We start from the raw sequence: 24065 nt of genomic DNA, 5'->3' as shown, positions 1-24065 counted from the left end.
CTCTGTAGTATCTCTATCACTGTCACATGTGATCTTTCTTCCTCTTCTCTAGCCCATGCTCTAGCATGAAATACTGGGTTGGCCAGGTGCAGTGGCTTATTCCTGTGATCCCAACACTTTAGGAAGCCAAGGCAGAAGAATTGCTTGAGCCCATGAATTTGAGGCCAGCCTGGGCAACATAGGGAGACCTTGTTTCTACAAAAAATCTTAAAAATAAAATTAGCCAGGTATGTTGGCATGCACCTGTGGGGCCAGCTACTCAGGAGGCTGAGGCAGAAGGATTGCTTGAGCCCAGCAATTTGATGCTGCAGTAAACCATGATGACACTACTGGACTCTAGCCTGAGTGACAGTGAGACTCTGTCTCACAAAACAAACAAACCAAAAACTGAAACAACAAAAAAAGACTGGGTTTATTTAAACTGGTTAGAATTTATCTTTCTATATGTTAATAACAGCCTAACAGATTTTTTGTTTTAAATATCTCTAGGCTAGCCTCAAGGTTAAGTAATTATAGAAGTTTGGTATGTATTTTCTTCATAATTTGAATATAATTGCTTCCATTATGACCGTCAATTGAATGCATGGAGATCAATTGTGATAATATACAGGATTTTAGTCCTATCTCTACTGCTGAAGTAACCTTACACAAAATACTTTGTAAAAAATCACTAAAGTGCCAGCATTTTTAAAATGTATATTTTTCTTTGGCAACCTCTCATGAAAAGCACTAACTAAAAATATTTAATAATCTTTTTTGTATTACAGTGCTTCTTTTGTTGGAAATATATCACAATCCTCAAGTTCCAGTGCTATGCAAAAGTATCTTATAATCTGAATCTTATAGATAATACTACCTTTTTTTTTTTTTTTTTGAGATGGCGTCTCGCTCTGTCACCTAGGCTGCAGTGGTGTGATCTCACTGCAACCTCCGCCTCCTGGGTTCAAGCAATTCTCCTGCCTCAGCCTCCCTAGTAACTGGGATTATAGGCCATGCCACCACGCCCAACTAATTTTTGTATTTTTAGTAGCGATGGGGTTTCACCATGTTGGCCAGGCTGGTCTCGAACTCCTGACCTCAGGTGATCCGCCTGCCTCGGCCTCCCAAAGTGCTGGGATTAAAGGCATGAGCCATCACACCCAGCCCAGAGACTTTTAATTTATACATTGTCATTTTAAATTTTAGAATATCTGTCAAATGATTCTGAACATAACATGAATCTAGTGTGGAAAAATGTTTATAATCAGATAATGTGTTAAGAACATACATATATATATAGAGAGAGAGAGAGAGCATAGTATTGTCATTTACTTTTCGGTTCTTATGTTTAATGACAACTTTATAAATGCTGGACTATTTTAAACTACAAATTTAAAACATGGTTTATAAACCTTTTACCTGTACTGTATATTAATAAACAATTTTGAACTAATTTTAAATTAGGCATTACCTATCATCATTATAAGGAAGAGCTAAAACCTGATACCAGTTGTTATTTTGGCTCACAGTAGGGCTTCACTAGTGTTAGGAGTGTTAGGATCACATTTTCCTCCCTTGGACCTTAGAATCAGGTGTTTTTCGTTTATGCATTTATTTTCATTCATTCATTTAGGATTTCTAAAATGTTAGAGGTAATTTGTTTAAAACAAATAACATGGTGTTCTTTTGGAAATATACAGTTTATCTTAGATATACACTTTGCTCTTTTTAAAGGTAGAACTCACTGCAGGTTTAAAAGAATAATGAATACTGTTACAGTGTTTAGTGATAATCACTGAAAATTCACATGTTAAAATATACTTTAAGCTTGTCCAACGCGCAGCCCGCAGGCTGCATGCAGCCCAGGATGGCTTTGAATGTGGCCCAACACAAATTTGTAAACTTTCTTAAAACAGTATGAGATTTTTTTGCAATCTTTTTAAGCTCATCAGCTATTATTAGTTACTGTATTTTATATGTGGCCCAAGACAATTCTTCTTTAAGGGTGACCCAGGGAAGCCAAAAGATTGGACGCCCTAGTTTTAAATGTAGAGTATTTAAGAGGTTCAGTTAAATGTACTAAATCAGACTTGTGTGATTTAGACACAAAATCTCTGTGTGTGTGTTTGCTCTTTTAAAAGATACTGCATGTGGCCGGGCGCGGTGGCTCACGCCTGTAATCCCAGCACTTTGGGAGGCCGAGGCAGGTGGATCACGAGGTCAGGAGATCGAGACCATCCTGGCTAGCACGGTGAAACCCCGTCTCTACTAAAAATACAAAAAATTAGCCAGGCGCGATGGCGGGCGCCTGTAGTCCCAGCTACTCGGGAGGCTGAGGCAGGAGAATGGCATGAACCCGGGAGGCGGAGCTTGCAGTGAGCGGAGATCGCGCCACTGCACTCCAGCCTGGGCGACAGAGCGAGACTCCGCCTCAAAAAAAAAATAAATAAATAAAAGATACTGCATGTACAAACGTGATTTCTAATAATTGAGGGTTTATTAAGTTTTTCCCTTTAGGCTAAAGTTTTATTTTATTCTGATTGGATAGTAAATACAGCATTTTAAAATGATGATGCTAAGTGCTTTTTTAATATATGCATGCTGCTTCAATAGGTCTTTTAAATATAGCCAAGGCAGGGTAATATTTCCTGAGTGATGATAGAATTATAGAAAATCATGAAAGATGTGTGCCCATGTTTCGTTTTATAACTGTTCCAGTCATATTGTTATGAATTCTAGAATTTTAAAACCTGCCACTTATTTTGGATGTTATATATACATAATGCCTCAAATTTCCATTATTTCATATTATTTTTCTCCCTTTCCCTCGTGTCAAGTTTCATTTTGTTTTCAATATTTTATTTTTATAATATTGCCATTTTAATTGCTTCAATCATGCTATGACAGATTGTGCCAATTTAGCTTTAAAAAACTCATGGGCTACCTCCATGAACTCACACATGCGACATTGTTAAAGACCTTTTTTTAAAATTAAATTTTCTCCAGCTTTTCATTTTGCAGCATACAAAAAAGTTGAAAGATTGGTATACCACCTAAATCCAACCATTATTAACATTTTGCCACACTAGCTTTATCTCTGTTGGGACACTTTACCCTTACATACTCCAGCATGCATGACCTAAAGATATGGACATCTTCTTCACCTCAGTGCCATTATGACACCTAAGAAAATTTAAATTAATTCAGGTCACTTCATCCAAGTTCAAATTCAAATACAATTGCCCCTCTGTAAACGTGGAGGATTAGTTCCCGGACCCCCACCTCGTGTATACCAAAATCTGGGCACACTCAAGTCCTTAGGGGGAAACAGTGTATAAGAAAATTCAGCCCTCCCTATGGGCGGGTTTCACATCCCGCAAATAACTGTTTTCCACCTGCATTTGGCTGAAAAAAAATCTGCATATAAGTGGACCCATGCAGTTCAAATCTGCTGTTCAAGAGTCAATTGTATTCCCAGTTATCTCAAAAATGATTTTTTATAGCTTTTTTGTTTTGGAACGAGGGTAAAATCAAGGTTAATGCTTTGTATTTGATTGTCTCCTTTGGTCTAGAAGTCCCTTTCCTGCACCACCACCTGCCCCTCAGTGGCTGTTTTATAACAAGAGACTGAAAATGCTACCTCTAATGACTTTTCTCCCCATGATAGTACTCTTCGAAGGGCCAAAGTTACTTTGCTCCTATTATGTGGTTTGATTTGTTCCCTTTATTCCTTTCATGTCCTTTGAACTGGAAGTCGAATCTATAGGTTTGATTACCTTCAGGTTAAATGTATTGGGTAAAAATATTTCACAGATTTTATATTGTATCGTATTAAAAGGCACAGATAATCTCATTATTAATGTTGGTAATTGATTATTTGGTTAAGATGATGACTACCCCATTGTAAAGGTTATTGTAAAGTTCTCCCCGTGGTAAAGGTCATTTTTACTCCCCTTAGTAATCTATGGAGTAATGTTTTAGCACCAGGAGAATATTCTGTTTCCCAATGGCTTTAGCATCAATTGATGATTCTTGACTGAATCATTTATTACACTGGGGTGCAAAATGGTGATTAATTTTTTTAGTGCTCTAAATTTCTTCTACATTTATTAGTTTATATTCTTTTTTAAAAATAAAAATGTATATTTCCCTCCTGTTTCTCTAATACCCCTCTTTAAAAAAAAGACCATGTCTTCATGAATTAAAACAAAATTACTCAATATATTATAGTCAATCCGTCACAGTTCTTTTTGATGCTCATATATATTGTGAGCCTCTAGCCCATGGAAGTCACAGCAAGCTAGCTCTTGTGTGTTTTGTTTTTTTTTTGAGACGGAGTTTCACTCTGTCACCCAGGCTGGAGTGCAGTGGCACCATCTCGGCTCACTGCAACCTCCACCCTCCGGGTTCAAATGATTCTCCTTCCTCAGGCTCCTGAGTAGCTGGGACTATAGGTGCCTGCCACCGCGCCCGGCTAATTTTTTGTATTTTTAGTAGAGATTGGGTTTCACCATCTTGGCCAGGCTGGTCTTGAATTCCTGACCTCGTGATCCACCCGCCTTGGCCTCCCAAAGTGCTGGGATTACAGGCGTGAGCCACCGCGCCCGGCCACTCTTGTGTTTTTTAAACATGACCTCGTTAGTCTTTTAGTCCTTATTTGCTTCAGGCACAAGAAATCCGAGGTTTACCTTATATTTGTCTTGTTCCAAATTTGGATTATCAGCTAATTCTCCAAGGAGCCCTATACCTTTTAAGGGGAGTGGGATTTATGTTATTTTTTCTTTGGAATCTTTCTAGCCAGTGAATGGAATGTATTATAGAATCCATTGTTTCTGAGCTGTCATTGTTTCTAGGCCATTTTAGTGGACATAGCTAGGAAATACAATTTTAAAAGATCATGAATTCAAATTAATATTTACAATTAAAATGTAGCAATATGGCCAGGTGCAGTGGCTCATGCCTGTAATTCCAGCACTTTGGGAGTCCGAGGTGGAAGGATCACTTAAGGCCAGGGGTTCAAGACCAGCCTGGGCAACAGAGTGAGCTCCTGTCTCTACAAAAAAGAAAAAAAAAGAAACGATAAATTTTTTTGAAAAGTTTTATATGAAAAGTGTACTCTGAAAAAATCTAGCTGTCATACCTATCCCTCCATTCCTAACCATCTAAGTAATTATTATAAGTATTTTCTTAGTTTTCCAATTTATCTTTCATGTGTTTCTTTTTAAAAAGCAAACAAATATGCATATTGCTATACTTACTGTGCCTCTTTCACAACATGGGGTCTTTATAAAATTTCTTTGGATGTTTAGAAAGGTTTGTATGTTCTAATTTATACTGATAACATTTTATATAATGCATTTAGAGTCCCCAATTTGCTTGTCTAGGCCTCTATTATTTAATTTGACACCTTTGAATGATGTTCGACTCTTATCTAATTGTCTATGTGACCGTCAATGAATATATTATCTCTTCATATTTTCTGTAGTCTTATTTCTTTTTGATTAGAACATATAATATTTACACACTATTTTCCCATCCTAATCCCCACCTTTGTAATAAAATTAATTAAAATTTTAAAAAAGTATATTTAATACCCTACTGATACTTACCTGAAGTCTCTCCAGTCAACTCTTGGCTGGATGAAGCTCTTCTGTAGAGTATTCAAGGAGGGCTTGTAAGTACTGTACAATATTCTCTGAGTTGTGACATGTTTAAAATTTCTTCTGAAGCCTAGATACTTAAAGTACAGCTTGGCCATGTAGAAGATCCTTGACAAACATTTCCTTTTCTTGAGTTTGTCTGAATTTGTGCTTCACTGTTGGGTTGCTTGATGTTATTATCAAGAAGTGTGGCACCACTTGATTTTTTTCCCTTTTGGAAATGACATTTTGTTTGTTGTTGATTTTTACCTAGAGGCCCAGATAATTTTTTCTATATTATTTTATCTCTGATCTTTTTTATCTCATTTTTGTTCTCATAGCTGTTTTATTCCTCTTCTCTGTGTTTCTTACTTTACTTTTATTTGTGTCTCTCAGGTACCCTGTGATTTAGTTTTCATTTTTAGATATTTTATCTTTTCAGCATATTGCCTATGTTTGTTCAACTCTCATTTTACATCTTACTATTGAGTTTTAAAATTTTTATTTGCTGTGTTCTTTTATATGTGCAATTACTTACTTAATGATATTCATGTTGGAGTGTTGTATATTATTTGCCTCTGCTTCATATTTTCTAGAAGGTAGTATTTTCTGTTGATTGAAAAGTTTTCATTTTCTGTTTTTTATAATAGCCTTGTATGGATTTTTGGTGGCTTTTCTATTCGTGATTAAATGTGTAGGATCTTCTTGAATCAGCAATAACAGGTGGCTCTATAGAATGGAGGGTAGAAGGGATGTGGGTGACTTACTCAGTTTTTAGTTAAAGAGGACCCTCTTCTGTTAGCATGGTGAAGTGCAGTTTCTTTAATAAACTGTGCATGGTGGGGGTGGGATTTGGATTCTGTGATACAATCTCGTTTCTTTAGGAATCTTTTACTTTTGGCCACTTGCCTTTCTTTCCAAAGAATCCCACTCCCTTTCAAGGTGCCTCATGAACTGTTTTCATGAACTTTCCAAACATTGGTTTCTGCTTGATTCTAAGCCTGATTCTTGGCCTTCTCATCAATTTTCAAAACTTCTAATATCTTTCCAAATAATTCCCTTTTGCTTACGTTAGCAAGTACTAGTTTGTTAGCCAGTGTTAGTTTCTGTTGATCCTAACCAAAAAACCCTGACATACCAGTCTCTTAGGGCAAAGTTTGTGAATATGGTCATCCCTCCATATGAGGAGGGGAGTGGGAATTGGTTGTGGGACTTCCATGGATATCAAAATCAGTGGATGTTCAAGTCCCTTACATAAAATGGCATAGTATTTGGTTATCATCCTCCACATACATCATCTCTAGATTATTTATAGTACTTAATACAATGTAATGCTGTGTAGTCATACTGTATTTTTAAACTTTTTTTTTGTTTTGTGGGATTTAAAAAAAATATTTTTATTCTGAGGATAGTTGAATCCACAGGATACTGAGTGCCAGCTGTATTCACAACCCAAATCACATACAAAGCGACAAGTTCATACACAATAGGCCTATTAGAACAGGACTGATCTCTCTTGTTTATCATTGCAGCCTTTCTAGCACAAAGCCTGGGACATTCTGGACATTTAGTATGTGTTAAATTTCTCTTACTACATTATTTCCAACAGTATTTACTGCAATCTGCAATTACCTTCCTTTTGTTTTGTAACTGTGTCCCCCACTAGAATGTAAGCTCTGTGCAGATAAATAGTGCCTCATTTATTGATGTATCCCTGGCATCTAATAAAACACTGACACAGGCACCCAGTAAATATTTTTTGAATGACTGAACAATAACCAGTTCATAAGGCTGATAAAATTGGTATAGCTAGATGAAGTATGATTTTGAGGGACTGTGAAAATCAAAGTAACCACACAATAAATTATCAGCCCTCTACTTCCATTCAAAACAAGCTCCTGGGAATTGAATTATGAAATCTATCATATTACTTTCTCTAAAGAACTTCAAGTTGGATGTCAACTAAAAAGTTGCCGGCGAGGTGTGGTGGCTCAAACCTGTAATCCCAGCACTTTGGTAGAAGCGAGTATCTCTTGAGGCCAGGTTTGAAACCAGCCTGGTCAACATAACCAGACTCTGTCTTTACAAAAGAAAAATTAAAATTAGCCAGGCATGGTGGTGTGCATTTGTAGTTCCAGATACTTGAGCGGCTGAGGCAGAAGGATCATTCCGGAAGAGGCTGCAGGAGGCCATGATGGCACCGTTGCACTCCAGCCTGGGTGACAGAGTGAGACCCTGTCTCAAAAAATAATAATAGGCCACACGTGGTGGCTCACACCTGTACTCCCAGCACTTTGGGAGGCTGAGGCGGGCACATCACCTCAGGTAAGCAGTTCAAGCCTGGCCAACATGGTGAAATTCCATCTCTACTAAAAATACAAAAAAATTTAGCCAGGCATGGTAGTGGGGACCTGTAATCCCAGCTACTTGGGAGGCTGAGGCAGGAGAATTACTTGAACTGGGAGCTGGAAGTCACAGTGAGCCAAGATGGCACTATTGCACTGCAGCCTGGGCAACAAGAGCAAAACTCTGTCTCAAAAAATAAATAATAAAAAAAGTTTCAACATGAGAATATATGTTTTAAAACAAGTATAATGAATATACTTATTGATTGGAAAATATAATTAGAAGTATCTATCAGGCTATAAATTGCTTTTCTTCTCCCTTCCATGGAAATTACTTTTTTTTCCATTTTTAGTCAGTATGAAAATACAAGGAACAGGAAATTCAATCAAATTTACTTTTTAACATTTTATTTGGAAATAATTTCAAACTTACAGAAAAGTTGCAAAAAGAGTACAAAGAACTCATCATTCGTTCACTCTGTTTTTCCTTTTACCCTATATATTAGTTGTTTATAGCTGTGTAACAAATAACCCCAAAGCTTAGTGGCTTACACCAAGTACTTTTCATCCTACACTGTTTCTGAGTCAGGATTCCAGGAGTGGCTAAGCTGGGTGGTCCTGGCTCTGGGTCTCTCGTGAATTGTAGTCAGCCAAAGGCTTGACCAGGTTGGAGGATCTACTTCCAAAGTGACTCACTCCGTGGCATTTGGTAGGAGGCTACATACAGTTCCTGGACAACTGGATCTCTCCATAGGCTGCTTGAGTGTCCTGAAAACATGGAAGCAGGCTTCCCCAAGCTCCAAGCCCCAAAATGAATGAAAAAGAGACCTGCAAAGGAAGATGCAGTGCCTTTTATGACCTAGCCTCTGAAGTCAATAGTCACTTCTGTTTTGATCTGTCAAGAGTCACTAAGCCTAGTCTACACTCAAGGAGAGGGGAATTAGTCCACCTCTTCCAGGGAGGAATATCACTGAATCTGTGAACGTATCTTAGAACTACCATACCTAGTTTCAATACTTTTAAACATTTGCCATTTTGCTTTGTCCCTCTCTTTTCCCCACCTATATATACATACACATACATGTTACTCCCTAACCATTTGAGAGTAGGGAGCATGCGGCGTATCCCTATCCCTTGTGTTTTTCTCTTAAGGAAAAGGATATTCTATTACACAACACGGTAGTTATCAATATCTAATTTTAACATTGTGATACTTTAAAGTCCACTTCCACTTGTGTAAATTGCCCTTTCTAGCAATGTTCCCATCAAATTTATTTTTAAACAATACAGTAAAAACGTAGAGGGCCATAAAAGGTGACATCAGTCAAATAAGGTATTTTTTCTGGCAGGGAATAAAAAAGGTCCTGGGTCTAGGGAGGTAAGCGTGAGTCAGCTGAGTTCTAGCGGGGGTCCCTGAGCACCAAAAAGACAAGACTGTTTCTGAAACACTACCTTATCTCTTAAGTTACCCATTACTTATGGAAAATGATTTCTTTTTCACTGTTCCCTTCAGTTCCTGTCTTGATTAGAACACAGCTGGAGATTGTGCTAATAGCTTAGGACGTCTGTTTCCGTGAGCTGGTAACAACTTTTTGAAACAAATTCCCTCATCTGCTGAAGAAGGGGGACAATAACGGCCCCTATCGCCCAGAACCGTTGCGAGGGTTTAGCTAGCTGGTGACGCCGGAGCACGGAGTTGTACAGGTAGCCAGCAGCACCCACACGAGCCCGCGGTTATTCTGCCCGCGCGGCTACTGTAGAGCGGGCTGGCGGCGAGCGGGCGGGGCGGCATCACGCGGGAGGGGCGGGGCGCGCTCGTCGGCTGATCGCACGATTGTGACGCGCCGCCGGAGGCAGGCCGGGCCCTCAAGATGGCGGCGGGCGCCCAGAGTGGCTCGGCCCGGCAGTAGTGGTGGGACGGCACTAGCCGCTGGGGCCTGCCGCCCCGGGAGTGGCTGCAGCAGCGCCAGGAATCGAGGATGGTAAAATGACCCAGGGGAAGAAGAAGAAACGGGCCGCGAACCGCAGTATCATGCTGGCCAAGAAGATCATCATTAAGGACGGAGGCACGGTGAGCTGAGTTCCGCGCCGGCGAGCGTCCCTCGGGGCCCCCATCCGGTCTCTCCTTCAGACCCCAACGCTGCCGTCTCTAGGCGCCCCGGTGTCTCCCTGCCTTCCCCCACCCTGTCCGCGGTGCCGGTGCCTCGGGGTCGCGGACCCGCATGCCGCCGCTCCGGGAATCGTCCTCCCGTGCTGGAGCTTGCGGCCTCCGGGGCCCGTCCTCTTTCTCTCCCGCACCTGCCGCCCTCTGCTCTGGCCGCCTCTGCAGGCCTTGCGGCCTCGAACCCCACGTGCGCCTCCGCCGCGGGGAGGAATGTGCGGGGCTCCCCCGGCGGTCCGCCCGCCCGCCGCGCCCCTCGTCTCCGCAGCCTCGCCTCGCCTTCGCCGACAGGCCCCTCGGAGCCGTCGCCGCGCTTGTCAAGGGGCTGGGAACCATCCCTGCACTCCCATATGTTGCTAACGGGGTGGCGTCTGGCGCGGGGATCCCGCTGCGGCCCCGTAGTACGTTCGCTTTCTGTTTCCAAGTCTCTGCATCGGTGCTCCGGGTCTGGGCGGCTTACACTAAACCCTGTCCGGAGGTGGGCTTCCCTCACTTCCCGGAGTCGGAAGCATGACGGCAGACACCTGGGGCCTACATTCGAACCTGCTAGTTTTCAAAGAAAAGTCATCACTGTGTGCCTTAAGATCAGAAGTGCTAGAATCAGTCATGGCCTAAGGATCGGAGAAAGACACTTTGAAAGGAAGAAAGGTTTGCTTTTTAGAAACAGTTGTCATCACAGTAAACTTTCTGCAGTGTGCTGTAGTTAACCAGCAGGGGACGTAGGATTTTTAATTGGGGGAAAAAAAAAACTATACTTTTTTATGCTAACATTTCTGCGTTGCTACACTCTGTGGTCTTTGTTGCATCCGCTGATACCGCGTTCTGAAATAGAATGGAAAGGTGATATATATGTTTCACTTAACTGAAGTGTGGAGAAATGGTTCCATTAATTCCATTTCTGTTTATATCTTATTGGAGCCCTGATCAACTGCTAGCACAGTACTAAATGCGTAAGTAGGCCACCATTGAGGATTTGCTGAATTCAGTTGAAAAACGTGACAAAATTGTATGACATTTCAGAACACGGCCCAGTCAATATGCCAAAGTTTAGAAAACTTGGGACATATGTAATGACTTTGGAATATATTTTTAGTTTAACTTTAACGTTTATTACATGTTATAGCTTTGACATTTATTGAAAAAAAGAAACAGAAATTCCACAAGTTCTTTTTATTGAACTTGATTAATTAAAACCTTACTTTGATTAGATCGGTTATGAAGAGTCATGGCTCTTTTGACCAAGTAGGTAAGAACTATGTGGGGAGAAAAATACTGTTGCCTTTGTCTACCTTTAGAAAGAGACAATATTTTACATTCTTCATAAAATCTACAAAATAGTGGCAATGAAGGATTGTATTTTGTAAGACCAAGTGATATTTAAGATCAGTATTTTTTGCAAAATGTAAGAATGCAACTGTGATTAGGAAACACAGCTTCCTTTTCCTTGGAAAGTTCAGTTTTGTTAACTTTCTTTGGGGTTTTGTTTGATTTGCTTTACAGCAGATTCTTTCTTTCCAAATCCTGTGAGTTTTGGAAAAGATTGTTTTTAAACTTTCTTGTCCTATTATTAAGGTTGTAATTAATTCTTAGCTTGCTTTGGGACACAAAATAAAATGTTTGCACCGGCAATAGGTTTCACATAGAACAAATGAAGACTTTTCTTGAGGGCTGTGAACATGGGGGCTATTATCATTTCTCATCTTTATACACTTAATATTTCATTCACTATTCCAAGAGCACTGGGCACTCCTTTAGAATAGGGGCTTCGTTTTGTATGTTTGAAGCCCACAGGGCCTAGTATGTGAATTTTAAAGTGATAAAAACACTTCTATTTTGTACTAGCACATTCCTAGATGAATTTTTATTGTAATTTTGTTTATTCTTATACGTAATCAGAGGATATATTTCAATAAATGTCAGGGGAATATTTTGCATTATTTGTATTTTAATCCATCCCAGCTTTAAATTTAAAAAGTATAACTATTGCAGTTATAGAAATGATTGTAAAATGGTAGTTGCTTGTCTACCTCTCTACTTATAATAGGTCAGACTACTATTATGAACATTTTTTTTTTTTTTTTTTTTTTGAGACGGAGTCTCTCACTCTGTTGCCCAGGCTGGAGGAGTGCAGTGGCAGGATCTCGGCTCACTGTAACCACCGCCTCCTGGGTTCAAGTGATTCTCCTGCCTCAGCCTCCCGAGTAGCTGGGACTACAGGCACGCGCCACCATGCCTGGCTAATTTTCTATATTTTCAGTAGAGACAAGGTTTCCCCGTATTGGCCAGGCTGGTCTCCTGACCTCATGATTCACCCACCTTGGCCTCCCAAAGTGCAGGGATTACAGGTGTGAGCCACCGTGCCCAGACTGAACATTTTTTAAGAAAGGGAAAAAAATTGCCATTTGATACTCTGTTCTTGTGTTTTTTAATTCATCGTATCATAGAATATTTTAGTGCTATTGCTATTGACCTCAGAGTTTCAGAGTTTTTATAAAGTTCCGCCAATGGGTAGATTCATTCAGTCAGATATCTGAGGCTCTATGGTCGGTACATGACAGATTGTGAACAGTATTTCACATACCTGGTCAATGGTACTGATTTGATCCCCTTCTGATTTCTTCTTTTCAACAATGTTAATAAAATTCTTTCCCGTTGTCCTGCTAATGACATATATGTAAGCCTATTTGGCCCGTTTAAATATTTATGAACAAAACTAGTAAGAGTTGTTAATGATTTGTCTGAAAATTAGAACAGATTAGAGCAGATTTGTAGTTTTCAACGGTTGAAGAAGTAAATCCTTCTAAATGAGCCAGATTAATCGTAAGTTACTAATTTTTTTATTGAAATTGTATTTCATTGAATTGTATTTCATTCAGCTGAATGAAAAGCCAGGCCAGGATAAAGCTAACAAGTAGGCTACCTATGTGGGTAGACACAATTAAGATAAATTACATTGAGGTGTGTGATTCTGTATTACTCGTTTTTAACCTGGGTCTGTTCACCCTGAAGTTGTTTGCAAAATTTTCTTTTGGCTATACATGTTTCTTGGAAGAGTCCCAAAAGGTCCATACTTCCCAAAAGTTTAAGAGCAATTGTTCTGTTTGAAAACAGCATAAGTAACTAAAGAATAAGTTCCACAGATTATATTCGGTAAATATTTAATCATATACTGTATACGACTTCACTGATGAAAGTAACCATATTAGTGAATTTGCTTTTAAAGCATCCATATATAGAAATAGTTTTTAGGCCAGGGGCAGTGGCTCACGCCTGTAATCCCAGAACTTTGGGAGGCCAGTGTGGGCGGATCACTTGAGGCCAGGAGTCTGAGACTAGCCTGGCCAATATGGTGAAACCTGGTCTTTACCAAAATTACAAAAATGAGCCAGGTGTGGTGGTATGTGCCTGTAATCCCAGCTACGTGGGAGGCCGAGACACGAGAATCACTTGAACCTGGGAGGCCGAGATTGCAGTGAGCCGAGATCACGCCACTGCATTCCAGCCTGGGTGATGGAGTGAAACTGTCTCAAAAAAAAAAAAAAAAAGTTTTTAGTTACAAGTTTTCATGTATGTAACATTCAGTGTAGGTATTTAAGACAGCTGAAATAAAAATACCTTCTGACATTTTCAAATACTAGAATTCTGTTTTGTTTTATTAAAGCAGTACCACTTGTTTTTAAGCATTCCTGTTAGAGGCTAAGAGCTAAAGAGTTATTTACAGTATTCAAATTGAATTTTCCTTATCTTTTAAAATGCTCATTTTAAAATATGATCTTTATTGTTTTGGCAATACAATTGTGGGACTACATCTCTGACAAAGTGGAAAATGTATAGTTCTTTCAGAAGTTAGTGGTAAAATGACTTTAAAGATTTGATAGAAAGTGAGGCAAATGTGAATTGCATGGTCGGAAGTACCTGAGAAAAGTAAAATTGATATATCATTTGAAAATGAAATGCATATCCCTGGATAAGCAGAGCACCAGATTTTTTTTTTCTTGGCATCCCTGATTTTAATTAAATAGGAGTCAGCAACCATTTCAAAAGTGGGACCCAAGCTCTGACCCTTTGCACTCTTCACCTGCAAGGATGGCTGAAGTAGTGGCAGGAAAGCTCTCTGGGATGTGGGGCCTCTGTAGACCCAGAGAGCTGTTAAATAACCTTTGGTTGCTAGCATGCAAGCAATGAGAAGGGCCTGTGGTGCTTTTCTTTTTCTTTCTTTCTTTTTTTTTGAGACAGAGTTTTGTTCTTGTTACCCAGGCTGGAGTGCAATGGCGTGATCTTGGCTCACAGCAACCTCTGCCTCCCCGGTTCAAGCAATTCTCCTACCTTAGTCTCCTGAATAGCTGGGATTACAGGCATGTGCCATCATGCCCGGCTAATTTTTGTATTTTTTTAGTAGAGACGGGATTTTACCATGTTGGCCAGGCTGGTCTCGAACTCTTGACCTCGGGTGATCCACCTGCCTCAGTCTTCCAAAGTGGGATTACAGGTGTGAGCCACTGCGCCTGGCCCGGTGGTGCTTTTCAAAAAGGCTAGAAACATCAGGTGTTTATATTGTCTTTGGCAGGTGTGTGGCAGGCAGCATCATTAATTACTTAACTCCTTACCTCCACGGTTCAGTGTTTGGTTTAGATTGGTGTGTTTGGAGATAAATTAATACGCAGTTTTTTTCAGATTGCTATATGCATCCAGTTCATCCTCATATAGTTAGAAGACTTGCATACCAACATAATCAGACCGTCTGCAGAAATTCTCCTACAGTTGAAATGTAACTCCTTTGCAGCTACTGAAAGTTTAAAGTTTAAGTAAAAAAATGAATAGCTTTCTTCAGGTAACATTCTGACAAGTCTATATGATTTAAAAGTTTCAATTATAAGGAACTCTGATTGTCTTTTAGCATTATTTTAAATTGGAAGTGTGAAAGTAACAGTTGACAGTTTCAGCCAGGGTACATCAAGAAGAGATGAATATGGGTATAATATAGCTCTCAAAATTTCCAGTACTTTATAACAAAGAAATATCCCTCCCACTGTCCTGCTTTTTAAAAAATAAATAATACATTTTTTCCTTCCAGTCGTGGGAAACTCAATAGAGCAGTTCAGGAGGGACAAGTATATGCAGCATACCTGTCTTTTTCCATTCAAGTTTCACTTTATTTTTAAAATTTATTATTTTTTAAAATATTTCAATTGTTTTGGGGTACAGGTGGGTTTTTGGTTACATGGATAAGTTTTTTAGTGGTGATTTCTGAGATTTTAGTGCACCTGTCACCTGACCAATGTATACTGTACCCAATATATAGTCTTTTATCCCTCTCAAGCTTCCCCCTCATCCTCAAAGTCCATTCTATCGCTCTTATGCCTTTGCGTCCTCATAGCTGAACTCTCACTTGTAAGTGAGAACATACGACATTTGGTTTTCCATTCCTGAATTACTCACTTAGAATAATGGCCTCCAATTCCATCCAAGTTTCTGCAAAATACATTATTTCATTCCTTTTTATGGCTAAGTATTCAATGGTGTATATAGACCACATTTTCTTTATCCACTTGTTGGTCATTGGGCACTTGGGTTGGTTCCATATCTTTGCAATTGGGAATTGTGCTGCTATAAACATGCATGTACATGTGTCTTTTTCATATAATGACTTCTTTTACTTTAGTGGGATTGCAGGATCAAACAGTAGTTCTACTTTTAGTTCTTTAAGGAATTGCCATACTGTTTTCCATAGTGGTTGTACTAGTTTACATTCCCAACAGCAGTGTGAAAGTGTTCATTTGTCACCACATCCACACCATCTATTATTTTTTGATTTTTAAATTATGACCATTCTTGCAGGAGTAAATGATATCTCATTGTGGTTTTAATTTGCATTTCCCTGATAATTGGTGATGCTGAGCATCTTTTCATATGTTTGTTGGCTGATTGTATGTCTTTTGAAAAATGTCTATTCATGTCTTTTGCCTACTTTTGATGGGATTTTTTTTTCTTGCTGATTTGAGTTCCTTGTAGGTTCTGGGTACTAGTCCTTTGTCAGATGCACAGTTCATAAATATTTTCTCTATGGGTTGTCTGTTTACTCTGCTGATTTTTTTTTTTTTTTTTTTTTTTTTTGAGATGGAATTTTGCTCTTGTTCCCCAGGCTGGAGTGCAATGGCATGATCTTGACTCCCTGCAACCTCTGCCTCAGGTTCAAGCCATTCTCCTGCCTCAGCCTCCCAAGTAGCTGGGATTACAGGCACACACCACCACGCCTGGCTAACTTTTTGTATTTTTAGTAGAGATGAGTTTTCTCTGTGTTGGCCAGGCTGGACTCAAACTACTGACTTCAGGTGATCCACCTGCCTTGGCCTCCCAAGGTGCTGGGATTACAGGCATGCCTAGCCGGCTATAAGTATTTTGCTTTATTTCTGGGTTATCTGTTGTGTTCCATTGGTCTTCATGCCTATTTTTATACCAGTACCATGCGGTTTTGGTAACTGTAGCCTTTTGTATAATTTAAAGTCGGGTAATGTGATGCCTCCAGATTTGTTTTTTGCTTAGTCTTGCTTTGGCTATGTGGGCTCTTTTTTGGTTCCATATGAATTTTAGGATTGTTTTTTCTTGTTCTGTGAAGTATGATGCTGGTATTTTGATGGGAATTGCATTGAATCTATAGATTGTTTTGGTCAGTATAGTCATTTTCACAATGTTGATTCTTCCCATCCATGAGCATGGGATGTGTTTCCCTTTGTGTCATTTATGATTTCTTTTAACAGTGTTTTGTACTTTTCCTTGTAAAGATCTTTCACTTCCTTGGTTAAGTATATTCCTAGGTGTTTTGTTTTTTTTTTTTTTTTGCAGCTGTTGCAAAAGGGATTGAGTTCTTGATTTGATTCTCAGCTTGGTCGTTGTTGGAATATAGCAGTGCTACTGATTTGTGTCATTTTGTATCCTGAGACTTTACTGAATTTGCTTATCAGATCTAGGAGCTTTTTGGATGAGTCATTAGGGTTTTCTAGGTATACAATCATATCATTGGCAAACAGTGACAGTTTGATTTCCTCTTTTCCAATTTGCATGCTCATTATTCCTTTCTCTTGTCTGATTACTCTGACTAGGACTTCTGAATTTTTTAATTACTATGGGTACAAAGTAGATACAGATGTTTATCGGGTACATCTGATATTTTGATACAAGCATATGTTGATACAGGTATACAGTGTATAATAAATCAGGGATACTGGGGTATCCATTACCGCAAACATTTATCATTTCTTTGTGTTAGGAACATGCCAATTACACTTTTATTTAATTTTATTTTTTATTTTTTGAGACGGAGTCTCGCTCTGTCGCCCAGGCGACCTACATAGTACAGTAGTGTACTCGAGTCTGGGTGACAGGGAGGGACTCTGTCTCAAAAAAAAAAAGAAAAAATCTGTGTTCAGACTAATGTCTTAGAGTGTATTCCCAATTTTCTTCTAGTCGTTTGTGGTTTCAGGTTTTAGATTTAAGTCTTTAATCCATTTTGATTTGATTGTTGTACATGGCAAGAGGTAGGGGTATAATTTTGTTCTTCTGTATATGGATATCCACTTTTCCCAGCACCGTTTAAGAGACTATCCTTTTCCTAATGTATACTCTGGTGCCGTTGTCAAAAATGAGTTGACTGTAAATGCATGGATTTATTTTTGGGTTCTCTATTGTGCTCTATTGTCTATGTATCTGTTTTTATACCAGTATTATGCTGTTTTGGTTACTATCACTTTGTAGTATAATTTGAAGTGAAGTAATGTGATGCCTCCAGCCTCGTTTTGGTTTTTTTTTGTTTTTTTTTTTGTTTTTTTTGAGACAGAGTCTAGCTCTGTCGCCTAGGCTGGAGTGCAGTGGCACAATCTTGGCTCACTGCAACCTCTGCCTACCTGGTTCAAGCAATTCTCCTGCCTCAGTCTCCCGAGGAACTGGGATTACAGGCGCCCACCACCACGCCTGGCTAATTTTTTTATTTTTAGTAGAGACGGGGTTTCACTTTGATGGCCAGGCTGGTCTCGAACTCCTGACCTCAGGTGATCCGCCTGCCTTGGTCTCCCAAAGTGCTGGGATTACAGGCGTGAGCCACTGTGCCCAGCCTCCAGCCTTGTTGTTTTTGCTCAGGATTGCTTTGGCTGTTCTGGCTCTTGTGGTTCCATATAAGTTTTAGGATTTAAAAGAAAAAATTCTGTGAGGAATGTCATTTGTAGTTTGATAGTAACTGCATTGAATCTGTAGATTGCTTTTGGTAGTATTAAAATTTTAACAGTATTGATTCTTCCAATTTATGAACATGAAATATCTTCCCATTTGTGTGTGTGTCCTCTTCAATTCCTGTCATCAGTGTTTTATAGTCTATAGACATCTTTCACTTCTTTAAGTTTATTCTTTGGTATTTCATTTGTAGCTGTTGTAAGTGGGATTATTTTCTTGGTTTCTTTTTCAGGTATTTGCTGTTGGCATATAGAAATGGTACTGATTTTTGTATCCTGCAACTTTAATGAATTTGCTTCCATTCTGATAGTTTTTTGGTGGAGTATTTAGGGTTCTGTCTATATAAGGTCATGTCATCTGTAAAGAGGGACAATTTTGACTTCCTCTTTTCTAATTTGGAGACCTTTTATTTCTTACTCACACCTAATTGCTCTAGTTGGTACTTTCCAGTACCTTGTTGAATAAGAGTGGCGAAAGTGGGCATCTTTGTCTTGTTCCAGATCTTTGAGGAAAGGCTTTCAGGTTTTTCCTGTTCAGCATGATAGCTCTGTGTCTGTCATATATGGCTTTTATCATATTGAGGTATGTTCCTTCCATACCATTTTTGAGAGTTTTTATGAAGCAGTGTTGAATTTTAGTAAATGCTTTTTCATCATCAATTGAAATGATCATATTTTTTTCCTTCATTCTTTTGAAATGATGTATCACCTTGATAGATTTATGTATGTTGGACTGTCCTTGCGTACCTGGATGAATCCCACTTGAACATGATGAATGATTTTTTTGTTTTTAATTTTTTTGAGATGGAGTTTTGCTTTTGTTGCCCAGGCTGGAATGCAATGGCGTGATCTTGGCTCACCGCAACTTCCGCCTCCTGCGTTCAAGCTATTCTCCTGCCTCAGCTTCCCGAGTAGCTGGGAATACAGGCATGTGAAACCATGCCTGGCTAATTTTGTATTTTTAGTGGAGATGGGTTTCTTTATTTTGGTCAGGCTGGTCTCGAACTCCTGACCTCAGGTGATCCACCCGCTTTGGCCTTCCAAAGTGCTGGGATTATAGGCAAGAGCCACCGTGCCCGGCCGATGAATGATCTTTTTTTAAACCTCCTTCCTGAAGGAGATTTGCTAGTATTTTGTTGAGGATTTTTGCGTCAAAATGTTCATCAGACATATTGTCCCATAGTTTATTTTGTTGTTCTCCATGCTAGTTTTAGGTAATTTTTCTCTTAAATAAACAAAGCATTTTCCTCCTAAAGTGCAAGCATGCTTATTAGAAAAGATATGGAAAATTCAGAATAGCATAGTAAACAATGTGGTATCACTTAAAATCATTACCCAATATCAATTTTATTTACATTGAGGTCAGTATTTATTGTTTTTCAGAGTTGAAATTACCCTGCCTATACAATGTTATATCCTACTTTGATTTTTAAAAAATTAGCATGCTTTAAGCCCTGAGAAGTTGTACCAAGCTTTCTGCTAGGGGCTGGGTATATGTGGTGGTGAACATGGTGAACAAAACAGGTTTAAAGCTTATCAAATCTGTGGCCAATTTTTTTTTTTTTTTTTTTCAGAGTCTCTGTCACCCAGGCTGGGGTGCAGTGGTGGGATCTCAACTCACTGCAACCTCTGCCTCCCAGGTTCAAGCGATTCTCCTGCCTCAGCCTTTCTGAGTAGCTGGGATTACAGGCACACGCCACCATGCCCAGTCAATTTTTGTATTTTTAGTAGAGACAGGGTTTTGCCATGTTGGCAAGGCTGGTCTCGAACTCTTGACCTCAAGTGATCTGCCTGCCTTGGCCTCCCAAAGTGCTGAGATTACAGGCATGAGCCACCATGCCTGGCCTCCTGTGGCCATTTTTTGACCTTATATTACTATGCTTGTTCCATTTGATACTAGTCATCACCTCCTCCTTCCTGAAACTGCTCCACTGTCATCTGTGACACTGTATTCTCGTCACTCTCCTGATATTTTTCTCACTGTTCCTTTTATCTTCCTCTTTTCTTTGTCAAAGAAGAAAAACCTTCATTATTTTCCTCTGCCTCCTACTTAAAATGTTGGCACTTCTTGGGTTTCTGTCTCAGCTCACTGCTGTTTTCACACTTGACACACCTGATAATTTCATCTACTCTGGTGGTTTCAGATATCACATTTGCTGCTAATTGTTTTAATCCGTGCTCACAGACAATACAAATGTTTCAAGTAAAGAGGGCAGTTTTGTAGATAGGACCTGAAGTAAATCTGAGCCTCGTGGGGGAAAGTGCTGGGAAGCCACCAGCTTTAACTGCTAGACAACCAAGCTAAACACTTGGAAGTTGTTCTTGATTCTCCCTTCTGCTGTTTATCAAGCTCCTCCCAATTTCAAATCCTGAATCCTTAATCCTTTCCCTCCCCTCCAACATTCATACTGTGCCACTGTTTTATACCCTCATCTCTTGTTTGAGCTGATTCAAATAGCTTCCTTTTAGATGCATTTTGCTTCTCCATTTTATCCTTTAGGAAATCACCAGAGTGATAATACTGAAGTGAGTCTTAACGACATCTCTGGCAGCAGTATAAACTTAATTTTGTATTTTCTTTCTCATGTATATCAAATCCCAAATCTCTTACATACTTTCCCTTGGGGATTGTTCTGCTTTTGAGCCATGTTGATATCGTGTTTGTATTTTTGCCACTTGCTTCATTTGTTTTTTTTTTTTTTTTTTGGTTACATCTTTGCCAGAATAATCTTAAAACTTTCATCTGATTGTGTCAGTCTTAATATCTTTTAGTGGCTCCCCATGGCCTTCAGAATTAAATATAGACTCCTTAGCATGGAAGCTGGTCTTTGAGTACCTGTAGCTGGTCTTGCAATACACCCAACGTGCAGCCCATGCACTGGTTGTACTGAACTTGATATATGAGACCCATAATGCCTCAAGCCTCAGAACCTTTGTACAGGCTGAGCCGTCTTTTCCACCCTATACCTCCACCTCTCTAACTCTGTTGTGTCCTTTCAGCCTTCCTCCTGGAAGTCTGATATTTCCCACCTCCCAAGCTCCCTTGGACTCTGTATGTTCCAACTGCATACTGTGCTTATGCTAATGAATTTTGTTGTTGCCTTGTCTGTCCCTCTGACTTTGAAGACAGAGGCAATGAGTACAGATGTTTGACACAGTGCCCAGTACATATATGTTCTTAATATTTTTTGACTATTACATCATTGTTATTGTTAATAATTACAGAATATACTGTTAACTTTTTGTTAACTTTTTAAAAAATCTTGTTTTTTATAGCCTCAAGGAATAGGTTCTCCTAGTGTTTATCATGCGGTTATCGTCATCTTTTTGGAGTTTTTTGCTTGGGGACTATTGACAGCACCCACCTTGGTGGTAAGTAATCTTTTAAATTATTTAACACTGACTCCAAAATCTCTTTTTCTTCAGTTTTGGAGGAAAATGTGGCCCTTTTTCCTTTGCATGGTTAATTCTCCCACCAGTATTGTTCAGTATTCACCAGTATTTTACTGGTTGTCTTTTCCAACCGTTAACTCTCCCTTACCTTTTTTTGGGAGGGGGGTGGCGTGGAGGTGTTTGAATTTGGACTTGTCACTGGACATGTTCAAGCAGAGGCTCTGTCACTACTCTGAGTAAAATGGAAGAGATTCATAAACCGGCGGGTTTAAGAAAGCTGATGTCTGTGACCTGCATGACTCGGCATAATTACTTTGAGGTTCATTTATGCAACTGTATTTTCCAAAAACAGGTTTCTGTTCATTTGGGCTAAGTACCTAGAAGGGCTATTCTTTAATAGATCTAAGCTGATTTTACCCAAATTCTCCCAGGTTTGAAACTTTAGAAAAGACCTCCCTGCCCGACCAAACAACTCAGAAGATAGCCAGTTTTCTTACATTGGTGTAGATAAGGGGAATGGAATGAGGGAAGGTCTATCTATGGTAAATATCTTTACCATCTTGAAAGGAGTAATTAGGATAAATGTACAGTTTATCAAATCCTAGAGGAATAGAGTTTTAAAGTAATATACTATGTTTTCATGAAGGTTTTTGTAAAAAAAGTTATTTAATAGAAAAATTATGTAAGTAGATTGAACTAGCCTAAGAACATTTACAATGCATATTTCTTGATATATTTATTGACAGCTGCGTAATTGTTACTATCTATACATAAAATATTGATGTTTAGCAGTTGCTTATGCCTGTAATGTCAGCATTTTGGGAGGCTGGGTGGGCGGATCGCTTGAGCTTAGGAGTTGAGACCAGCCTGGGCAACATGGTGAAACCTTGTCTCTACAAAAAATGCAAAAATTAGTTGTGCACGGTGGCATATGTTTGTAGTCCCAGCTACTCGGGAGGCTAAGGCAGGAGAATCACTTGAGCCCAGGAGGCAGAGGTTGTAGTGACCCGATATTGTGCCACTGCACTCCAGCCTGGGCGACAGGAGTGAAACCTTGTCTCAAAAACAACAACAACAAAAAAAAAAACCAGCTGGGCGCTGTGGCTCACGCCTGTAATCCCAATACTTTGGGAGGCTGAGGCGGGCGGATCACAAGGTCAAGAGATCGAGACCATCCCGACCAACATGGTGAAACCCCATCTCTGCTAAAAATACAAAAATTAGCTGTGCGTGGTGGTGCGCACCTGTAATCCCAGCTACTTGGGAGGTTGAGGCAGGAGAATCTCTTGAACCCGGGAAGCGGAGGTTGCAGTGAGCCCAGATTGCACCACTGCCCTCCAGCCTGGATACAGGGTGAGACTGTCTCAAAAAAAAAAAAAAAAAAGTCATTTTGAATATATAGAGCATATTTATGAGTATTGCTATAAAAAAAATGAGGGTTTTTTTTTTTTAGTTTACTAATTTCAGATAGACATCTTTAAAAAATTAATTTACGCATTTCCTGGCTTCATAATCCAAGTACAGTGATTTGGAACTTCCTCAGATGATGCAAGTTGATTATGACATTCATAACTTCATTGAATTGTAATAACCTGTTTTTGTCAAGGGTTACTGAAGTGCTGTAATAACTTTTTGGGCTCATGATTTTACATTAGCTTTCGTAGTGTGCCAGCGTGCTTTTTATAATCTGTCAGTTTAACATATAAATCTGTCTGGTAGATCAACACGCCTACCATTTAAAGTACTTGAGCTTTGTAATAGTAAACAGTCCACGTGTATTTATGTTATGATGGATCTAGGCACAGTCCTTTAATGTATTCAAAGTGGACTATGTTAGGCACAGTCCTAGTGTATTCCACTTTGAATGCATCATCATTTTTAATCCTCACAACCACCTTATCAGCAAGATATTAGCCTCATAATACACGAGGAAACCGGGGCTTAGAAAAGTTAAGCAATTTGATTGCTACTCTGACAGTAAGCTGCAGCGTTGGTATTTGCACCCAGGCTTCCTTGACTCCTCCAGTGCTCCGTCTTTTGGGGAACGCAGGTAGTAACTTGTTTGTACCCGTGTTTTAGATAGTTGAGGTTATCAGGCAGCCCAACCACTAGCTAAGCAGGGCGATCAAAATGTGGATGAGCTGTTAGCAAGCTGTGAAAAAAAGCATTTTGTGATGTTTCCATAATTTGTTATCAGTATTTCAAGTGTGTATAGCTATTTTAAAAACCTGCTTCTTGTTTAAATTTTTTTTAGGTATGTCATCTTTCGTGTAATTTTTACATTTTTTTCCTAGTTGGACAAAGGGAGACTATCTTTTTTAAGAAC

General features: G+C 39.4%; 1 protein-coding gene across 2 annotated transcripts in view; it reads left to right on the top strand.

The window, feature by feature from the left end:
* The first annotated feature begins 9795 nt into the window (after positions 1-9795).
* The window catches only part of MFSD14A (major facilitator superfamily domain containing 14A), a 45083-nt gene continuing 30813 nt past the window's right edge, over positions 9796-24065 (top strand). Inside the window, exons 1-2 of one of the 2 annotated variants that reach the window (XM_003260108.3) lie at positions 9796-10034; positions 21623-21718. In XM_003260108.3, coding sequence (XP_003260156.1) covers positions 9951-10034; positions 21623-21718 — 180 coding nt within the window. In that variant the 5' untranslated portion in view covers positions 9796-9950. Of the gene's footprint in view, positions 10035-21622; positions 21719-21974; positions 22282-24065 lie in introns of those variants that run through there. The other variant, XM_030824991.1, reaches the window with a different exon arrangement.

Source organism: Nomascus leucogenys, chromosome 12, assembly GCF_006542625.1.
Source record: "Nomascus leucogenys isolate Asia chromosome 12, Asia_NLE_v1, whole genome shotgun sequence".
Taxonomy (NCBI): Eukaryota; Metazoa; Chordata; class Mammalia; order Primates; family Hylobatidae; genus Nomascus; species Nomascus leucogenys.
The sequence above is the reverse complement of the archived record's forward strand: the minus strand, read 5'-3'. Positions and strand labels throughout refer to the sequence as shown.